Consider the following 17,342-nt stretch of genomic DNA (forward strand, 5'->3'; position numbering starts at 1 on the left):
AGTGTGAGGCAGAGGGGGCTCTGCAGGAGTGTGATCGTGTCACGCTGGTGTTAGTGTGAGGGAGTGGGGGCTCTGCAGGAGTGTGATCATGTCACGCTGGTGTTAGTGTGAGGGAGTGGGGGCTCTGCAGGAGTGTGATCATGTCATGCTGGTGTTAGTGAGAGGGAGTGGGGGCCCTGCAGGAGTGTGATTACATGTGTATGACTGGGGGGGGGGGGGGGGTGTTGTAGTTTGAAAAGGATATTGCATTTCAGAATCAATGCTACACAAAGAAAAGCAGTGGAGCAGGCTTCCTCAGGAAAGAAAAGTCACTTCCTGGAAAATAAGCGGGTTCCGAGTGATTACTAGCCTTCCAGCCTTCCAACTCCCAGTCCAGCCTATTGCAGAAATCAAGCTGACCCGCTGCCTGCTCCAGCCCAGGGAGTTGTAGTATCCAGCAGTGAATGTGTAAGAAATCACTTTGTACTGGCAGGGACTGAGAGCTCACTGCCCCACAACAGTGCTTCACTAGCAGGATACTTCACACGACCGCCACAATGAACATCTGCGTCGTCCTGGCACTCATGAGCCTCAGTTGTAAGTAGAATTGTATTATTATTATTATTATTATTATTATTATTATTATTATTATTAGTATTAGTATTATTGTTGTTATTTTATTTGAATTTTTTTTCCCATCGCAACAAAACTAACTCTTTTTTTTTTTTTAATTTGTTTTTTCAGTCAGAGGGGCTGAGCTCCTGTCTGGTAAGTACAACATCATTGATAGCGTTTCTATCTAGATTTATTTACTTGAAGATTTGTAACCTGGTTAGAACAGGACCTGCTTCATGCTTCATCTCCATTGCCATAACAGACCAGCAAAAAGCAACAGCGGAAAAACCTACCGAATCCACTACTGCTGAGTCAGGCGAAGCATTTCAGAGATATCTTCTCTTTTAATTTGCTTTCTTCTCTTAGTGTTAATGTATTAAAGGAACATCTTTTCTATCACGGGCCCCATATATGAATGCCACTGGCAGGAGAATGGGGTACAGAGTGTAAAAGTGAGTTCTTAACCACTGTATTACTGACATTTAAAACAGTTATCCTTAAAGTGAAAAACAAAAGATTTTACATTTGTTTGTTCTTTAAAAATTAAAATTATTATTATTATTATTATTATTATTATTATTATTATTATTATTATTATTATTATTTTACCAAATCTAACAAACGTTTTAAACAGATACTTCGCTCTGTTCAATGACATGACACCTGAATGTCTGATCATGGAGACAGAAAAATAAAAAAATAAAATCGACCATTTTCTATCGGCAAAAACATAAAAAAAAAATGGAGTGAAGACATAAGGATGGCCTTTTTCAATGTGTTCTTTCTGTTATTAAACTTCTATGAAACAACTCATTTGCCCTTTAGCAGCATTGAATCCATCTGCAGTTTGGTGTTCTTGGAGTGCTCTCTCTCTCTCTCTCTCTCTCTCTCTCTCTCTTAACCCTTTGATGCATAATTCAATTAAATATATATTTATGTCTTTTTTCAATGTCCCATGCATGAGGGTTAAGGCAGATGGGACCGTCCTATATGTAGGGGATAAAGAAATTGCGACAGGGTTAGTGGATTCTAAAGGTTGGTGCTGTTATGGTTGTGATATTTTGACATATTCTGCTAAATGTAACCACGAGGATCAAACTAATCCAGAACAATGGAGCACAGTGATATAGTTTACATCAGGTTGGCTTTTCAACACGTCACGTATTGTGCGGTCGCTTGCACAGTTTCCACCATGTGTTCCGTAAGATTACATGATTGTGACATGATAAGCACACCGACTGCTTGTTTTATGGGTTTGAAGTTTTACATACATGTTAAAAATAATAGCTGAGAGCTCTGTTGGTCTACAGCTATGGCCAAAAGTTTTGCATTCCCCTATAGCAGGGGGGTGGTGGTGGATGGTCGCGGCAACTCAGAAATGCACAAATAAAAATGGAAGTATTATATATTATCTAAACAACTGTGTATAAGTATTTAATCTTTGTTTAGCTGCTCTGAATCACAGATGAAAAATAAAAACCCACACAGCATCGATCACGTCCACATTTTCCACCTGTACAGATATACGATTTCAATCGCATGGATTTCCACTCTGATAGGGGAAGTAGGCATCTGGCGATTGTTGCTTGTGATGTTTCTGCATTTTTTAGACGTATAAATGCTCCAGGTAAACATAATTAGTAATCACAATACTCATACTTTGACGGTGCAGAAAGAGCGGCTGGTTCAATATGTTTTTGGTGTTTGATATGTTTAGTTCTGAATATTGATTAATATATTTCAATATATTGAAGATTACAAAATGTATTATAGAATATATGCCAATATATTTTTATTGCACTGTACAATATATAAATCATACTCAAATATTAGGTTTTCTTGACATGTGAATACCGTATTCAGTATATTTACAAAATATATTTTCCTTCCATAAGGGTTACTTGCAAAAGAAAAACGAAGGAAGAAAACACAGAAAGAAAGTGCAAAGCGACAGAAAGTTATACAGAGTCCCTTTTGATCATTTTTATATTGGCTTTAATAAAACCAGTTTGCTAGTTATTATAGTTTTATCTTGAGGTTAATGATTTTGATGTTGTAAACATTTTAAACGGTATACATAATTATACTGACATGGGAAGTAAATGGTAACGTGGTAAACATTTACGGTGCAGAATATTTTGCGTTATTTATAATGACTTTTCCAAATAGAAAGCGGATACCAGTGTTTCCAAAGACATTCCTAAACACTGGCTTTTTTTGGGGGGGGGGGGGGGGGATTATTCTGCTTTTTATTGCAATTGTGATATTATTCAGTGATCACAAATTGCAGAGGGTACTTGAGCTGAAACCTCTCTACAGAAGGGGAACCGTTTAAAAAAAGGCTGAAAACCCCTGCCCTATAGCATTAGCAAATTTTGCTTCATAAAGTCGAGTTAACCCTGAATAATGTTAACATATTGAATTACACGTGGCTTTGTAGTTTTCCATATACTTAACGAAAAGCTTTTTTTAAATTAATTAATTAATTAATTAATTTTATGAATGTGACATTACTAAATCTAACATCAAATACTGTACAGGTAAGTTTTACTCAACTATAGAAAATAGTTGGGCGCCCCATTGATTTACTATGGCGTCCAGTAGACTTTTGCGATATAATTTTGTAGTTTCTTTGATTACATGGTGTTGAATACAAGATTTAAATTGTGTTCATATAGTTTTTATTTTTGTTAATGTCTCAATCCTAAAATCCTAGGTGATGCCAAACTTTTGGCCAATATATGTGTTGTCGTCAAATTAAATAAAGTGTTTGTGTGCCCATTTTGAATTAAGTTTGCAGTTAAATGTTAGTTGAAGTGCAGCTGGCTAGATTAAACTGAAAATGAATATTCTTCCATTTTATTAATTTTTTAGAAAAAAACAGAGAGACAGGTTCTTTATTTTTCTAAAATGACTGATGGAAATAGTGTTGGTGGTATTTGAAATGTGGGTTGTTTGTGGAGTGAGACTCCAGACCCTAAAATAACCCTTGCTAGAGTCACTCCCCCAGAGTCTCAGAAACAGCTCTTCCCATCCTGCTGTGTCCCGGAGCGTGGGGTCTGCTGTTTCTGTGGGGCGTTTGTTTACTGTGTTTGACACACCCTGATTAGAATAGGAAAAACTAGAAGAGAGTTTTAAACATACAGCAGCAAAAGATAATAGGTGTTTACGACAAGGTATTACCAGTTTGTTTCAAAAGTCTTTCACATATGAGCTTAACTAACCAGGGCATGAACAAAAAAAAAATATAACCAGACAATCAGCAGTCAGGGGCTGTTATTTGGTGTCAGTTGAGGATGCTGATGTTCCTTTGTGTTTGCGTGTGCTTGTGCGGGGTGGGGGGTGATATCAGGTGTGCAGAATATGCAAATATGGCAGATCTGTAGCTAGCAGTAAGTTTCTAAGAAATCTATATTCTCCAGATACAGAATGCATTGTGTGTGCACGTTGTTCATTAAAAAAAAAAATTCTAAAAGATAACCCTATTTTGCAGTGGTCACTATAAACAAAGTGATGCTTCAGATTGAGCCTTCCAGCCCTGTGCCAAGTGGCAGCAACGTTACCCTGACCTGTTCTCTCGACATCAGCACTGCCGATCCCAGCCAGTCTCACCCTTGCCAGTACACCTTCTACAAGGAGGACCAGATTGTGTACACGAAGAACGACACCAGTGACAGACTGCAGTACAGGATCGCAGCAGCCAGGGTGTTCCACTCAGCCAGCTACAGCTGTGAGGTCAGAACTGAGGGGAAGAGAAAGAGGAGCACCCTAGCACCACTCTGGGTGACAGGCAAGTGCTGTTCCATAGACGAGATCTGCTTCGGATTTTATTCTTATTTTATTTGCAAAGCAGCTGTCAAGAGAATTTCTTTTTGGTGTCTGTTTTTCACATGACGTTTATATGCAAAAAAGCAAAAACAAGCACCTGGTAAGCTTCTGCTTTAAAAACTTAATAGTGTGCCAAAGTTATTTATTTCTAGCTTTTTAGCATGAACTGTTTGATTTTACTTTCAGAAAAAAAAAATGACACAGGTGTTATTTTGGTGTAAACACCTCGATGAATCTGTCCCCACGAGTCTGTTCCCATGAATCTTGCACTTGCATGGGACCAATAGCAGCAATTATATGTGCTATATATATATCTATCTATCTATATATATATATATATATATACACATAGATATATAATGTATGTTCAAGTTTTAGCAGTAAGTCCTAATTTCATTTGTTTACACAGTTCATCCTACTTTTATTATAGTAAAGTGTGAAGACCCTGAATGTCTTTCAGCAGCTCTCCATTCACCTCACTGTATATAATAAGGCTTCATTGGTTTGCCCTGGTCCAGGTCTGCAGCAGCCTGTTCTGACTCTGAACCGCGACACAATCCGAGAGGGCGAGGAGGTGACTCTCCACTGTGCTGCCCCCGAGGAACTGGGATCCCTCATCTTCAGCTTTTACAAAAACTTGTCAAAAACCCCACTTAAAAAGCTCACCAAGGCTGTTAATTTTGCCCAGACCTCGTTTAATTTTGAACCAGAAGAAAGAACCGCAAGCTTTTATTGCACTTTCTCAGTGACCACGGAGCCTGATGCTGGAGTATCGCCCCCTAGTGCCACGAGGAATGTCACGATATCAGGTGAGAATCGCATCAGTACTGGGGTTTCAGAAACTCTCCAGTCACTGAGAAAACAACCAACCAGCCTGCTATTCGATTGAGGAATATAGACACCAGGTGAACTTCCAAACAGATTTACACCTGTAGGGCTAGGCAGGGCCTGTAGCTGCCCCACACCCATGTGTTCTAAAGGGTTGCTATAGATCCGTAAGATTACTGACAACACTGAAGTGAGCTCAGCTGGTTGTGTGTTTTTCTTCTGGTAGCAGATCTTCTCTGTAAATTAGAACACCACCATTGAATGGAATAAAAAACTCCTACTTGAAACACAGAAATGTGTTTATAGAAAACTATATTACGACAGAGGCCGATGTTTTATGTTTAAAAGATGTTTTAAATTTTTTTTTTTTCGTCCTCCAAGAAATATTAAATAATCCTATCATGGACATAAAACCGTCCCAGAATGTAACAGAAGGAGACACGTTTGAGATCATCTGCAGGGCCAATGACACAACCAGCACTGCCAAGCAGCAGAGAAATTACCTACGAAGGAAAAAAGACATCCTGACTCATAAAACCGGCAGTGCAAGTTACAACAGCAGTGCTCAGTCACAGGACTCGGGGGACTATGAGTGCATATCCGAATTGAACAATGTGCAGAGATCAACTGTCAAGACCCTTCGTGTGTCAGGTGAGATGCCTTTTCAGTCTGTACAGTATATGCACACGTTGTTAGGATCCTAGACTGTTTCCATGCTAGAGCACAGTTGTAAAGGACTGATTTGCTGGAACACAGAGTGACAGCAGGATTGTGATCAAAGCTGTTTCTGTCTTCTTTGTTTCAGAGTTGTTTTCTAAACCAGTCTTGCTCGCTGAACATCATGAAATAAACGAAGGCGGCCGGTTGAACGTGACCTGCTATAGCAGGTACAGCGCTGCACAGAACCTGTCCACTGTGCCGGAACTCAAGTACGCACTTCTCAAGGATGGCGCTTTAAAAAGTGCTGCCGCTGACCAGTCAGGCTACATGAATGAGAATACCCCTGCAGCCGAGGGAGGGCTTTACTCCTGCAATGTGACTGCAAAGGGAATAACCAAGAGCAGTGACCCGGTCCTTATCAAAGTGTATGGTGAGCACACACTCGTTAGTAAAGGGACACTTCTTTGCTAGCAAGCGTATTTTTGCGGTTTTGCCCCATGCTTTTCCCATGGTCATGCTTTGCATTTTCCATACTCTGGTTTGCCATGTTTATTAATATGCTTTATCATACATTTGAACAGTTCTAGTGACCAGTCCCATTCTGAGTGTAATTGGATCTTCGGAGGTCCTTGCTGGGAAGGCTGCGAGACTGAAGTGCCACTCTGAAAAGGGATCGCCTCCCATTACTTACGTCCTGCTGAGAGGAAACCAGACTGTGAGCATCCTTGCAGTGAAGCAGGAGGTGGCCGTGTTCAACGTCGTCATGTCAAACACAAGTGGCTCCCAAGAGTACAGGTGTGAGGCTCAGAACCGAGGAGCCAGCAGTGCCAAGCTCAGCAACGCAGTGCGAATCACAGTCCTCGGTGAGAGAACCCAAAGCTTTACTCCCCACAAATAGACAGGTTGGGCCTCAAACCTCATTTAAATAACAATTGTTGGTGAAATAAAACAACATGTGGTGTTTTAAACCCCACTGGGACACTCAGTAACAAGGATTGCTTTCCCTCCACAGTTCCAGTGTCCGGTCTAACGCTGATCATGATCCCTGAAAATGGGGTGGTCTCTGAAGGGGAGGACCTGACTCTCATTTGTGCCGTCGCTGACGCCACTTTCCCCGTCACCTTTCAGTTCTTCAGGGATGAAGAAGAGATTCCTTTCCACACCACAACCACAAATTCCATTATAGTCTCCCATACTGTGCTTGTTGGCACAGAGCACAGCGCAGAGTACTCGTGCAAAGCAGCAAACAAAGCCAGCACAAGCAGAAAGAGCAACCGAGTGTCTGTGACTGGTGAGGGACTTCCACTGTGTCAGCAGAGAAGTGTCGGCTCCTGCAGTACCGTAGGGATATGGGGTTGAGTAGGTCAGGGGAGGCTCTCAAAAGGCTTATGATATATACTATAATATAGTATATATATATATATATATATATATATATATATATATATATATATATATATATAAAGTTTGAGAAAAAGGAAGACCTCTGTGTACCAAAATGATCAATAAGAAAAACGAAAAAAAAAGGATATTTTAGGTACTTAAAAAGGTAGAATAATGGATTACAAATAATGAACGTTTCAGACTATAAGTCCTTCATCGCCTGAATACAAAAGACAGTACTTTAAGAAGTTGATAAAAAACAAACCTGTAGTCTTTTAAACAAAATTCCAGAATGTTGATGATGCTGATGATCTCAGAATAGAGTGTTCATTCCAAATGGCTCCAAAGTGCCCTGTTTGAAAATAAGTTCACATTCTTTTTGCTTCCTGACAGCATTAGTTCCATAACAATGAACTATCCCACAAATTTTGATGTCCTCTATAGTGTGGTCATCTCTGTTAAAATGTCTGGCGACAGGAAAGGTAGAGGCCTTAATTCATATACTTCTCAGACGTTCCAGAAGCGATCAGCTAAGCGCCGTCTTGCTTCACTAATATACAGCTTGTTGCATTTGATGCAGCCAATGCAATATACTATTTCTTCACTAATGCAAGTAGAAGTATCATGGATAGTAAGTGAGGATTTTGCTCCCTTAACTATTGTGTTGCTGTGAGTAGCACAGCGAGACCTGTTGCATGGAAACCTACCTTTAGGACTGTCCAGATTGGGTCGAGTGTTACTGTGACTATGTGTGTGTGTGTGTGTGTATATATATATATATATATATATATATATATATATATATATATATTTACTATATATACAGCGTAAGAGCGTCTGGCGAGCAGTAAATAACGACAAAGGTCTAAATGGGTACCTAAAGCTAACCGTTAATACCGTCGTATATCCTTATAGCAGAATTTTAATATATAACAATATCTGTAAAGAGTGACTTCATGTTCTCCATCACAGGTCACTGTTGCGGTACTTTTTAAAAACGCTACAAGGAGAGGGAAAATTTGTATGTTCACAGACCCCACACAGAGTATTGTATATGTAGTGAAACTGTCTTTTCAGTGTCTGTTTATTCCGATGCAGTGGTGAAGCACTGAGCACTCATTCAACCCTCATTCTAACACATGCTTTATTTCTTTCTAGTAACAATGGCCACATGGAAGAGAATATTAATCGTCTTGTTTTGCATCGTGATTATTGTGGCTGTCGTTGTGTTCTGCATCATTGGATATAAACGCAAACAGGGTAAGTGTGCTATCCAGATATCATTGTGCTGCACATATATACCCCAAGAGGGTAGAAACGGTATATTTCTCAACATGTTTCTTTCTTGGCAGCTAAAAATGAGACCAGCGTGGAAATGGCAGGGTGAGTTTTCTTGGCTTTTGAGGAAAGTGTTTTGGAAAGGTAATGAAGTTTTCTACTTTTTTAAATCAATAAGTCCAGGTTTAAGATAAGGAGCTGCCGAGTGCCGCAGTGTATACTGTGCAGATCAGAGGACTGTCTGTAGTTTTGCCTTACACCAGTAAAGAGGACAGCTGCTGCAGTGATGGTGTTGGGAGGTAATAGGTTACAGCTGCAGACTGGCCAGTGTACAGCCCAGATTAAACCCATTCTAACCTGAGATCCAGTCTGATTGAAAATGAATCGTCATGCAGAACCAGTGAATATTAAACCAGGGATGTGATTTAACACAGCCCTGCCCTGACGATTTCACACCTCTGCTAAGAGCTCTTTTTAGCTGTAGAATTATTATTTTCTTTTTTTTGTCAAATGCATTTCCAATAAATGTTTTTTTTTGTTCGTTTGTTTTATTATATGTAAATCTCTGGAAACCATCAAGCTCTGAACGTACTGATGCAGTGAGAAATGTCTTTGAATTATCCAGCGCTAATAAAGGTAGTTCATTTTCTTGATTTATCTGTTGGTTGGTTTTGGTTTTTTTTTGTAATTTATGCTTTAGTGTTTATGATAATTTACTTTGGTAAATTTTTCCCTGTTTTTTGTCAAACCAATTGAACTCTATTGGATTAGTACAATGCAAAGTTAGGGTAGTAACAACATACAATTATGTATTGTTTTATATGTGCAATAGCAGAAGGATTCTGGTTTATTTTTATTTTTTTAATAATAAAATAACAGCCTGCCTGCATGCTTTCTCTTAGGCTCACAAACTGCTTGGGTTTCTCAAAACCCCATCAGTGCACAGTAATGCAGAAGCTGCAAAACAGTGTTAAGGAATTATTTCATGTTCTCCAGAACCAAAGACTGAGCGTAACGACATGCAGTGTTAACCCAAAGAGAACGACGAGCCTGAGAAGAAACTACAGAAAGTGTTCCCATCTCCCATTGTTCACGAGACCGCGCTCTGTTTTACAAGCACAAGACTAAAGACACGCTGACCCCTGGGCTCGCAACATCAATCCGTGCTCCAGTACAAGTGGAGACAGCTGTGTTCAGTTCATGTGTGTGACTGGCTGAATCCTTTTCCTGGATAATGAACTATTTTAGTTTTTCTATTATATTCGCCATAGGCACTGGAACAGTGACTGCATCCTGCCTGGACTTTCTGTGTGCTCCTGTGTGAACACAAAGTGGAAAGTTACAAGATAAGGGGGTCTAGAACCCTCAGTGATTCTCATCAGTCCAAGTTCTTATCTCCCCAGTTTGCATTGTAGTTAGTCTATTAGAATACTGCTTTTTAATGCAGAATTTAAAACAAATACTTGCTGGGTTTATATATATACTTTGAAAGCAAAGGCACAATAAGAATCTGATGTTTTGTAGCTCAAGTGATATTTACAAGTGTGTGTGATCTGAGTACAAGTCCTGTACATCACCAGCCACCCTGTTTATTTCCAGGCGCTGATCAGCACGGTGATGTCAATGCAGTGAGAGAGAGCATTGGAACTGAAGGTACTGCTTTACTAAACCCTGCTTGCACAGCGCCCAGGGTGTAAGAGACAGGCTCCGGCCAGGAGCACAGTGATTCACACTGCCTTACTAAACCCTGCGTACATAGCTCCCAGGGTGTAAGAGACAGGCTCCGGCCAGGAGCACAGTGATTCACACTGCCTTACTAAACCCTGCTTGCACAGCTCCCAGGGTGTAAGAGACAGGCTCTGGCCGGGGGCACAGTGATTCACACTGCCTTACTAAACCCTGCGTACACAGCTCCCAGGGTGTAAGAGACAGGCTCCGGCCAGGAGCACAGTGATTCACACTGCCTTACTAAACCCTGCTTGCACAGCTCCCAGGGTGTAAGAGACAGGCTCCGGCCGGGAGCACAGTGATTCACACTGCCTTACTAAACCCTGCGTACACAGCTCCCAGGGTGTAAGAGACAGGCTCCGGCCAGGTGCACAGTGATTCACACTGCCTTACTAAACCCTGCTTGCACAGCTCCCAGGGTGTAAGAGACAGGCTCCGGCCAGGAGCACAGTGATTCACACTGCCTTACTAAACCCTGCGTACACAGCTCCCAGGGTGTAAGAGACAGGCTCCGGCTGGGGGCACAGTGATTCACACTGCCTTACTAAACCCTGCCTGCACAGCTCCCAGGGTGTAAGAGACAGGCTCCGGCCAGGTGCACAGTGATTCACACTGCCTTACTAAACCCTGCCTGCACAGCTCCCAAGGTGTAAGAGACAGGCTCTGGCCAGGGTAGGGATCAGAGCAGCCCTGCAGCTGGGTTTTCTGGCACCAGAGACTGGAGGAGACAAGAAGGACAGAAGAGGAGAGAAAAAAACTGGAAGGCAGGGACAAAATAATCTCAGTTTCATGGACTTCTTTCTGTTGTCATGCCTTTTTAAAAAGACTCTCTTTAAACAGAAAAAAGAAATATTTGAATGTCGTGTGTGTCTGGTAGTCCATGTGCTGCAGCTGTACACTATGTGATTGTTTGTATGCTAACGTTTCATATCGGTCCCAGCTGTACAAAACACTTTTCCTTGAAAATATCTTTTCAAATAAATACATTTTTATTTTGTAAGCGTATTCTTTCCTCTGTGGTGTTCTCTCTCTCTCTCTCTCTCTCTCTCTCTCTGTCCTCGGTGTGCCTTCTTGATTCTCTCCAGCTCCCCAGTTAGATCCCAGTAGTGCTCACTGTAATGGTTGCAGTCTCACACATGCCTCTCCCATTGCATACATGGGGCTATCAGCGAGGTTAGTCACGGGCACTCTGAAAAGACCAGGCACCTTAAAACATTTATTTACACTCTTTTTTTTGTAGAATACCATCTGTAGTGCAATGAGACCAAATACCAGACTTAGTTCTGTGAAAGTCTATATGCTGTACACTATAGTGCAATGTATATGCAGTGTATACTGTACACTATAGTGCAGTGCATATGCAGTGTATACTGTACACTATAGTGCAGTGTATATGGACTGTAGACTCTATAGCTTTCTATAATAATATACCATATGTTTTAATACTGCACATTAAACTTGTAGACACTACATGAGTCTTTTAAGCAGTAAACAGTAGCTGTACACTGTGGGTTTCTCAGTGGGTCAGATATCAGAATAAAAACACCAGCTACATGACACCACAGACAGTGAGGTCTGCTCAATACGTTCTGAGCTGACAAACACAGCATTCCGAGCTTGTGAAGGCGTTCCAGTGTGAACTTTATCAATACACCGTATAATGATGTATCACAAGCAGCAATACTATAAACTATCACTATATTGACCAGAACCTGAAAGCTTTGCAGTAAATCTACTGTGCCATCCCACTGACAGGCTGCACTGCCAGGACTGTTAAACCAGGGCAGCTGTGATTTTGCAAGGCTGAGTTAGCAGAACGACAATGGAACTCTTGTAGGCTGTTCTAATGGCGGAAGCACTCGGACGCACCAGTTGACTTGTGTTGCTCTCATTTCAGTTGACAGCGTGGATGTGGGCTGTGGGGAGGACTCCAGTGACCCTGACATTGAATATACGGAGGTGATGCATGTGGAGCCCGACGCAAGCAGAGGTAATTGCTTGGGGAGTTTAAAAGTTAAGATAAACAGCAAAACCAAAAACAAAAAGTCTAATGTTTGAAAATATTTAATTGTTCTGCAAAAAAAAGAAAAAAAGGAAAACCACACAAATTACTGTGAGCAATATCCTTTAACTGATTCATTTCACAGAAATTACAGACTAGATAAAAAAAAAAAAAAGACTGATAAAATCATGTAATTATAGTCTTTGAGAAGGAGAAGGCCTTTGAACTAAACTGGGAGTTTATTTATTGAGTGTAATATTATAAACATGACAAATCCTTCTAGAATTCTGATCACTGTGTTCTCAATCCGTTTTCCAGCTCCTGTGATGAAAGGGACAGACACTGTGTACAGTGAACTCAGAAAGTCAGAGAACGGTATGTGAACTCAATCACAGTCACAGTGTTATTTAATACAGAGAACAGTATGTGAACTCAATCACACCTATGGAATGGTGCAGTTGATTCATACTGTATAATGAACTACAAGCATTACTTCAAGCTCTTACTAGAAAGTGTACTACAGAACTATAGTGCACAATCTATATTCGTATATCATTCATTAATGTAACCAATGATCGATCTCTGAGAACTTCTCTTATTTCATCTAAAGCAACACACTGTGAGACGCACCGTTAGCCCTGCACTTTTTTGTTTGTTTGTTTTTTCATCTCCAGTTTTTTTTACCCCAGTTTTCTCCTCGTTTCATGTGCCCAATTACTGTCTGTATCCTCGGCTCACCGCTTGCAACCCCACCACCGACTCAGGGAACAGAGGCTGGAGCGCGCGTCCTCTGAAACGTGCTCCTGCCAATCCCTCATTTTTCACACTGCGGATCCACAGCGAAGCTGCCAGACCTATAGTGCCGGAGGCCAACACAGGTCTGCCGGCTCCACTGCAGAACCACAGGCGCCCTATCGGCCACAGGGGTCGCTGGTACGTGGTGAGCCGTGGATTTGCCGACCTAGGCCCTCCCTACCCAGGCAGCGCTCGGCCAATTGTGCGCCACCCCCTGGGAGCTCCTTGTCTCGGTCGGCTGTGACACAGCCTGGACTCGAGCCTGAGATCCCCAGGCTTTAGGGCACATCCTGCACTCCGTGTGGAGCGCCTTTACTGGATGCACCACCCGGGAGCCCCCAGCCCTGCACTTCTAACACAACTGTATATAGGCTGCTGTTTGTTAAACTAATATCCGCAAGAGTTGAGAACTGTGATTTAACAAGCTTTACTGATTGTCATTTCAGAAGATCCAGACAGCACGGACTGTGTAAGTATTGCACGCCCAGCACATTGAGTAATGCCAACAGCAGGGTAGAACTGAATTCAACATCCAGAAGGGCATAGTGTACTGTTTCTCAGCTCCATTAAAAAGATGCCTTCTTAAGACACACAGCAATTACTAAAAATAAATTTGGACTTTACAATTACAGCAGTGTTTGTGTGGGTCATGGATGTCTTTCAATGAAAGGGTTTTATCAGAAGAATGTGAGTAGAAAGGAGTGCAGTATTTGTCAGCAGCTTTGCTTGTAATTGCAGCCCGCAGAGGGCAGGCAGTCACAGTTTCCATTGCTGTCACAAAGGAACAGGGCGGAGGTTTCCTTCCTCATCACAAACAAGGGTCTTGCACAGAGTCGTGTACCTCTCCAGATCTGCAAACATCTTACAGGAGCAGGCTTTGTGTACCAGGAAGGAAGCCATCACAATTAGGCAGTCTGTGCGCCAACTTGTAACAAATCTAAAGTTGCAATTTACTTCTCCTAAAGCAGCCCCAGATCCCAGTATAGCCTATATAAAATCGCTATACTTGATACCATTCAAGAACCAAAGGAATTGGGTCTAATTAATGCCTGCGATTCAGTGTATAGACATGTTGTAGCTATCCTGGATTCGTTCCGAGAACGCTTTTAAAAGGGCGGGTTTTCCTTTGATGAACTGTGTGACGAGTTGCACTTGAAAAACAATGAGATTATGAAAACTTACTGCACTCCAAAGCCAAGAACATCAAGTGCAGATCTGAACCAGCCAGTGACGCCACTTCCTCTTTCTTCTGTTAGCAGGGCTCTGTTGAATACGCACAGCTCTATCACAATAACCTGGAGTCCACACAGTAACCCTTCAGACGAGAGAAGCGCAGCCTGGCTTTCCAACTTTCCCACAAACCAGAGGAGTCAACTTCCAGCTCTGCAGCAAGGCTGAAGCATATTTATTTTGTATTGTGTGGCTCGTCTCTCTAATGTGCTGTTTCAGTTATTTCAATTAGTAACACTTCCATTAAAATAAAGTTTTTCTTGTTCAGTGGATGGGATTGCGCTTTCAGTTCTGTGAGGGTATAGTCTGGGTGATCAGGGTTATATGCAGGGTAGGTATATTCTGAGTGATCAGGGTTATATGCAGGGTAGGTATATTCTGAGTGATCAGGGTTATATGCAGGGTAGGTATAGTCTGGGTGATCAGGGTTATATGCAGGTTAGGTATAGTCTGAGTGATCAGAGTTATATGCAGGGTAGGTATAGTCTGAGTGATCAGGGTTATATCCAGGTTATGTATATTCTGAGTGATCAGGGTTATATGCAGGGTAGGTATATTCTGAGTGATCAGGGTTATATCCAGGTTAGGTATATTCTGAGTGATCAGGGTTATATCCAGGTTATGTATATTCTGAGTGATCAGGGTTATATGCAGGGTAGGTATATTCTGAGTGATCAGGGTTATATGCAGGGTAGGTATATTCTGAGTGATCAGGGTTATATGCAGGGTAGGTATAGTCTGGGTGATCAGGGTTATATGCAGGGTAGGTATATTCTGAGTGATCAGAGTTATATGCAGGGTAGGTATATTCTGAGTGATCAGGGTTATATCCAGGTTAGGTATATTTTGAGTGATCAGGGTTATATGCAGGTTAGGTATAGTCTGAGTGATCAGGTTAGGTTGTGTTTCTGGAACCCAGGAAATTTAACGAGTGCAGAATTCAATGCAGTACCGTTTATTCACCACATGGGGACAGTCCTCTTCATAGGAAAATACTTTATTTCCACCACGGCTGGGTGATTTTACTTTGCCCACCTGTGTAACGATACAAAAAGCCATTGTCTTACCAAGAGTTCATTGTAACAAAAGCTGGTCAGTTTCTTCTTGTGCTTTGATATCCTGGTGTTCAGAGGCTCCGTGAAGACTGGGTCAGGAATAAGAGACACAATGTATTTCTATGCTGTGAAAGGGATGCACGTGTTTTTACTGTTCAGAGCTACATCAGTGACATCATCTTCAAACTACTTAACCCAGAAAAACTATGTAAGTGTAAAGACTTTGAGGGAGCGACAGTAAATAGACCAGGCATCAACTAGAGCACTTGCTTTGAATCACAGACTCTTTGCAGGCAGTGGAACGCATTGCGTTTTCATAATAAAAGGGTAACCAAGCTCACATCCAGAACTAAAGGATCCTAGCTGGGCCCTTTCCTAAATGTCATTAACATGCCCTCCCTCCAGTCCTATATTGCATGTTCTCAGGCTTCACATGACCCTTCTTCTAATGGATTCTTGTATTTGCTTATTGTTTGATGTTTGCCTCCTAATTGGTCTCATTAAAGTTGCCACACCCTACAATGTGGGTGAAAATAGAGATAATGTAATCACTTCATATCAGTGACTAGGGAAATGACCCATTAAGACGATTGCAGTCTCAGAAATCCAAGATAGCACAGGAATGTCCGTTCTGAATTGACTTGGGAATGGTTGTTGACTCGGGGGTGTGGCTGCCCGGTGTATCACTGGCTTGTAATTGCATTGACAATTACAATCTAATCAATGATTTTGCATTGACAATTACAATCTAATCAATGATTTTTAGCTGGCACAGAAAAACCCAAACATCTGTAAAATAGTCTCTTCACATAACAAATCTGAAATGATATGCATTTGATGTGATTAAGTCCGTAGTGTACTAATAATATCACAGTGATCATTGTGATTGATACTGCTCTTGGAGCTCACTCAGCTCAGACAGCACCTCAGTTTTAATTACCAAGCAAATGCAAATCAGCAGCTTATAAACTGGACACATCAAACAGCCCAGACTTGTGTTTTAACGCAAGGATCCTATCTAAGAGCAACACTCATTACAACTGATTATTCCAGTCCTGCTGCAGGGCGCTGCTGAATGAGTGCTACCTGAAAATGTGAGGTAGCACTTCAAAAAAGAAATAACATTGCCATCCATTCATTCCCTCTCTCCCTCTCTCTCCCCTACTGTATTGTGAGTCTGTAGTGTACCATGCAGAAACCTTGGCTGAGAGCACCACATAATAATAATAATAATAATAATAATAATAATAATAATAATAATAATAATAATAATAATAATAATTTAAAAGGAGAAGTTGTTTTTGTTCCTCTTTGTATTGGGAGGCTGTAAGTAGCCTCAGAGTGGTGTTAATGAAAGCTGCCAGTATAAAGTGCATCGTTTCATTTTGAAATGAATAGCAGTCTGGAGTAGCTGAGCTCTTTCAAACCCCTCCACGCGATCACTGAGGCTGTTCATTGGTGCTGTTCGATTCTGCACAGCGTGATCTCCAGTACCTCCCTCAGTCCAATTACTGGACCTGCTCTGTGCAGGACTGGCCAGTCTTCCACACAGCCTTCACAATGCGTATTGATTACGGAGTTCTGTTCAATATACCCAGTCAATGCATTAACCTGCTGATCGTTTTTAAACAACAAAGACTTCGATACATGTAAATACATTAGAAACATGCCCTTTGACGCCACTTGTTGTGTATCGACGATTGATACACAAGCCTTACTCGCACAATCTTCTCAAAGCAATTCGTCCTCAGAAGCAGTTTTAAGTTGCGCCACTAGAGGGCGACAGAGCTCAGCAGCGGCGTTGCCCAGACAATACAGCGCGCTCTTTGCACACCTTTGTTATTATAATTCTCTCGACTGAACTCCAGCAACACTGTTTAATTTTTAGAAACATGCAGACCCTGTAAGCATACCGAGGCGACAGTGGTGAGGACATTGAAAATAATTAATTGCATGAATTT

General features: G+C 41.4%; 1 protein-coding gene across 8 annotated transcripts; it reads left to right on the plus strand.

Moving 5' to 3' along the window:
• Nucleotides 1-338: 338 nt before the first annotated feature.
• Nucleotides 339-14,596, plus strand: LOC121296277 (platelet endothelial cell adhesion molecule-like). Of its 8 annotated transcripts, none has more exons than XM_041221624.1 (16): nucleotides 339-576; nucleotides 724-747; nucleotides 4,088-4,384; nucleotides 4,941-5,231; nucleotides 5,632-5,901; nucleotides 6,056-6,340; nucleotides 6,492-6,773; nucleotides 6,923-7,201; nucleotides 8,452-8,553; nucleotides 8,646-8,676; nucleotides 9,152-9,207; nucleotides 10,171-10,224; nucleotides 12,197-12,289; nucleotides 12,620-12,676; nucleotides 13,543-13,565; nucleotides 14,356-14,596. In XM_041221624.1, exons 1-16 carry the CDS (start codon nucleotides 537-539, stop codon nucleotides 14,407-14,409), a joined length of 2,238 nt encoding a protein of 745 aa, XP_041077558.1. In that variant the 5' UTR covers nucleotides 339-536; the 3' UTR covers nucleotides 14,410-14,596. The 8 variants fall into 8 exon arrangements, 6 of the variants coding, with proteins under 6 accessions (XP_041077558.1, XP_041077557.1, XP_041077560.1 ...); XM_041221623.1 differs by having other exon boundaries at nucleotides 340-576; nucleotides 14,353-14,596; XM_041221625.1 differs by lacking the exon at nucleotides 10,171-10,224 and having other exon boundaries at nucleotides 342-576; nucleotides 14,353-14,596.
• Nucleotides 14,597-17,342: the final 2,746 nt, after the last annotated feature.

Source organism: Polyodon spathula, chromosome 21, assembly GCF_017654505.1.
Source record: "Polyodon spathula isolate WHYD16114869_AA chromosome 21, ASM1765450v1, whole genome shotgun sequence".
NCBI classification, from domain to species: domain Eukaryota; kingdom Metazoa; phylum Chordata; class Actinopteri; order Acipenseriformes; family Polyodontidae; genus Polyodon; species Polyodon spathula.

What these genes read in the sequence shown, in the direction of transcription:
- LOC121296277 (XM_041221623.1), top strand. Translation starts at nt 537, where the DNA reads ATGAACATCTGCGTCGTCCTGGCACTCATGAGCCTCAGTT. An exon ending in GGTCCTTATCAAAGTGTATG is followed by an intron (nt 6,341 to 6,491) that starts GTGAGCACACAC and finishes ACATTTGAACAG; the next exon opens with TTCTAGTGACCAGTCCCATT. An exon ending in ACCAGCGTGGAAATGGCAGG is followed by an intron (nt 8,677 to 9,151) that starts GTGAGTTTTCTT and finishes GAAACCATCAAG; the next exon opens with CTCTGAACGTACTGATGCAG.